Raw genomic sequence first — 4714 nt, 5'->3', positions numbered from 1 at the left:
TGCCACCAGCATTTTTGATTGCTCTCACACCATGAGGAATTGCTTCCCATGGTTTAGGTAGATCTAGAAAGACAGCATCTGCTTCTCCTTCAATGCCCAAGCCTTGGACACAAACATCTCGATGTGTCACTGTCACACGATCACCAAAGCCATGACGAGTAAACTCTTCAAGAGCAACCTGTTAACAAATATTAAGAGATAGTTTGGTTCCTATTAATTGATCATTATGGTATTACAAAGTTGAAAGATATATAATAGTACACCACAAATTTTTAAATAAAAGTATATTTAAATGCATTTAAATCTTAATTTTTGGAGGCATATTACCTGAACTCTTTCTTTGTGAAAGTCACAAGTATGCAATTTTCCTGTTGGACCAACAGCTCTTAACAGAGCATGAGACAGTGATCCACTCCCTGTACCAGCTTCACATACAACTGAACCAGGGCCAACTTCCAGTTGTGTTAAAACCTGAAGTATAAAAACATCAATAATATCAATAACAATATTATTCTCTTCATATAATCAGAAGTTCTTGTTCTTTAACTGAAGACAATTCTATGATTTATGTTAATTCAATAATAGCTACACATTTCCTGCTTTTTGTACATATTAATACACATATTATATCATAACCAAATTGATTGTCATTACATTTCCTATTTGTTCTAGTGTTCATTACTCATACCTTTAACCTCATTCTTAATTTTTGTTTTATGACAACTACAGATTTATACTGACTATATACTCAAGATATCTATATATCCATTTGATTTATAACTGTCAATTATTCCCATCCCTAAAAACAATTTATTGTTTTACCATGGATATGTCTGGGGTGTAGAGAATCTGTGTACGATGAGGCAGAGTGATAGTCCATAATTCTGGCGTTGGGTACAGTACATGTGCCCAACCCTTTGACAAGCTCACTTTGGATCCAAACTTTTTACCAATTAGATCAGTAACTTTCAGAGAGCCATATTTAGTTTGGAAGACATTGTCAACCAGTTGACCATGCTTATTGGACACTTTTGGCGTTACCTGGAATATACAATGAATTAAAACTCTAAACAGTATGGTCTTCTTTTTTTCAATAAGGAAAAGGTAATCAAACTAATTCTCCTCAATGTAAAAAACATGTATTGATACTTAAAATTTGATTCATATTAATCACACTTACCTCCAGAGCATAGATCTGTGAAACATTGATATACAAAATAACAGTATCTCCTTCTGTTATTAATTCCCTGCACTCACTGAAGCTCATGATTCACAAGTATGTTTCTTGAAGCTGGAAAAGGAAAGGAATATGAATTCATTCTCCAATGAATGAGCATTATATATCTATTACCATGGATTGCAAGGTACTATTAGCAATATCATGTAATTTTCCAGCTTAATCACAAATGGCTAAATATTATAAAAATAGCAAATAATTTACCATACTATTATAACACCATCATTAAAATCTGGTCTATAACAGAATTGAATCATAATATAAAAAAAAGAAAATCTAATAAACTAAATGGTAAATGCTCAAAACATAACTACATCAAATAATACTTTGGTATCTGCACTGGCATTTTGGCCAAGGCCAATAAACCTCGCCCAGGTATATTCAGCAACTTTGAGATTGGACTGACAAGAAATTGATCAATTACTTCTTTCTTCTCTCTTGCCTGAAAAGATTATATATGGGAGTTTGCTTGTCTTTACCAGAGCATGAGGTGCTGAGGCCATGTCAACAACACGACTTGGCAGTGACAATGTAAGTTTGCAGACTAAAGAGTGATTTTCTTTCTGCATATTATCTTATAAATCTAAGAGATGTTTTAAGAATTCTTTTTGACAATTATTTAAGCTTTAGCCTACCCTTGCATCGTACAATTTTGAACATAATAGAGTAGGGTGATATATGGTTGCAATACATTTACCAAAAGCTAGTCTTATGGGAGGAAAAACACACAAGTGAAGAATATCTTTGAGAATCATATTTGCAACACAAGAAAATGAAGAATATTTTCAGTTTCACACAGCCATATGGTATTTGAAACTTTGCCTGTAATAAACGGAACCCAAACATTTAAGAAACTTTTAATCTATGACATTTCTCGCAAGATGATAAGAAATTTGTGCAATACACATATAATACTTTACATAATAACTTCACTAAAATAAGGAAAATCTAATGAAACTAAAAAAGAATGGGAAAACTACACTTGTTGATATATGAAATGATCTTCACAGGCAAAGAATAACTTGAAAAAAAAAAAAAAAAAAAAAAAAAAAATTACAACAAATAACATGTGGAGACAGACTCCTTAGTGTTTGGGTGGGAAACCAGTAAGAATTTTGGGGTGACTGAGTATCTGATGGATGCAGTCATTTTGATGGAAGTCAACAGGTCTATGCATATAATACTGTAAATAATAGTAATAAAAAATAATAAATGAAAGGTTTGGTGGCTTAGTGGAAAATAATATTGGATCCAGTGACAGAAACTGGTCTCTGGTAACTATTTACAGGACAGGTATTCATCAGAAACTAAGATCCCACTCCACATCACAAAATTTACCATAACTGGGTATCAGGGGGAAAGTTACAATTATCATTAATTCTTTTAATTGTCTACACTGTATTATGCATAAATCTTTTTATTTTCCAGATTAGTGAAGGTTCTATTATAAAACTTTTCCATTTACTATCGACTTCCACGTTTCCCTACATCCGAGTTACTAGTTCAGAGGACTAGCAAAGTCAGCCGTGTTAAACTTTATGCCACATAATTCACTTATTTGGTAAATCAAAAAAAGTACTGCGATTTGTGAATCTCTATAAAACATTGGTTCTGAAGTATATATTCATAAATAATGACGTATTTAAAACTAATCTTACGACACTGTTCATCCAGCATATGAGGAGAAACTCAGAGGCACATGTTCCCCAGCACCGAGATTACCTCGCTTCTCTCTGACTCCATATAAATTCAACCATCCTTACGTAAAAAGCTCAAGCTAACATCAAATGACTCTGTGAATTGTCAGTCTGGATATATCTGGGCGTTTTAATATGTACAAGTATTTTAACTTACGCACAATGATATAAACACGAACTCAACACATTCCAAAACACACGGCTTTCAAAAGTATTTTAAATCCACATTCTATAATCAAGATTCATGAGGCAATGTCATCGAGTATCCCTTCCATATTCAGCAATATTTAGTATACCAAACTTTTTTATCCTAACTTAAAGTTTACTGCATAAATATGCTGGGCACTATAATTTATATTATACACATAAGCGAACAAATGTCGACAATATATAATACGTACCTAATTCATTACGTACACGATTTGTATATCCGGCACACACACACGCAGGCAGGCAGGCAGGCACGCGCACGCACGCACACACACACACACAACACACACACACACACACACACACACACACACACACACACACACACACACACACACACACACACACACACACACACACACACACACACACACACACACACACACACACACACACACACACACACACACACACACACAATATATATATATATATATATATATATATATATATATATATATATTGATATTGATATTGATATATAGATATGGATATATCCATATCTATGTACGTATATATATATATATATATATATATATATATGTTATATATGTGTGTGTGTGTGTGTGTGTGTGTGTGTGTATACATATATATATATATATATATATATATATATATATATATATATATATATATATATATACACATATATATATACATATGTATATGTATATATATTTATTTAATTATTTATTTATATATACATATATGGGGGGATATTTTATTGACAATATAAATATTAAAGAATCACACACAGTGAAGTGGCTAGACCCTCAGTTTGTACATATTTTTAGTTACACGACCATCCAAGCCGGGAGGTAAAAAAGGAAGGTAGGAGGGGAAGGGGAAGAAAAAACGTAGGGAGAATGGAAATGGAGATGGCGTAGCTGCTGGCATCAGCATCGCTTGTATATCATCTGTAGCAGCTGTCATCAGCATCGGTACGGCGTGGCTGCTGTCACCAGCATCCTCTCTAGGTCTCGTAATGACGGTTTCCTCATGGGTTGCGATAAGGATAATGGAATTGTCGTGTTCCTCCGTGTTGATATAAATATTGTATTACGCCTTGTCCCAAGTGTTGACGTATATATCGAAGGAAGGGCGTTTCACGAAGGGGGCCATCACTGGTTTATAGAGCAGTTTCAGTGAATACTGGCTTGACAGTATGTACATATGGATTGATCTGAGGACTTCTGTTAAAGGCCTGTTAAAAGACTGTTCCCGCTATGCGTATGTATCATACACATTCATGTATAGATGTAGATATGTGCCCATGTATATTGTTGTTTAATTTAAGCAGTATGATGTAATGTCATTCTTAGCAAACAGTAAAATGTATTCTTCCTGTAGTTATAATATTATAGGTATTGGTATAAACTTGTAAGTGAACCTGGATCGAATTGTGACAGTTCTCAGCCCTATGCTGCTCAATGTCCTCATACACAGGCAGGTGGCAGATATTCCACTTAGGGATGGTGAATCCACTATATGCTATGTTGATGATATATGTGTCAGACCGTCATCACAAGAGAGGATGCAAATAATTCTCGACAAACTCGCAACAAGGGCT

General features: G+C 34.0%; 1 protein-coding gene across 3 annotated transcripts in view; it reads right to left on the bottom strand.

Moving 5' to 3' along the window:
• Nucleotides 1–3214, bottom strand: part of LOC119592623 (tRNA (adenine(58)-N(1))-methyltransferase catalytic subunit TRMT61A-like) — a 5575-nt gene extending 2361 nt beyond the window's left edge. Inside the window, exons 1-5 of one of the 3 annotated variants that reach the window (XM_037941520.1) lie at nt 3092–3214; nt 1181–1291; nt 823–1041; nt 328–471; nt 1–178 (exon numbers count right to left, since the gene is read on the bottom strand). The exon at nt 1–178 is cut by the window's left edge and continues 32 nt beyond it. In XM_037941520.1, coding sequence (XP_037797448.1) covers nt 1–178; nt 328–471; nt 823–1041; nt 1181–1267 — 628 coding nt within the window. In that variant the 5' untranslated portion in view covers nt 1268–1291; nt 3092–3214. Of the gene's footprint in view, nt 179–327; nt 472–822; nt 1042–1180; nt 1292–2895; nt 2915–3091 lie in introns of those variants that run through there. The other 2 variants (XM_037941528.1, XM_037941537.1) reach the window with 2 other exon arrangements.
• Between the last annotated feature and the right edge of the window lie 1500 nt (nt 3215–4714).

Source organism: Penaeus monodon, chromosome 3, assembly GCF_015228065.2.
Source record: "Penaeus monodon isolate SGIC_2016 chromosome 3, NSTDA_Pmon_1, whole genome shotgun sequence".
Lineage (NCBI taxonomy): Eukaryota > Metazoa > Arthropoda > Malacostraca > Decapoda > Penaeidae > Penaeus > Penaeus monodon.
The sequence above is the reverse complement of the archived record's forward strand: the minus strand, read 5'-3'. Positions and strand labels throughout refer to the sequence as shown.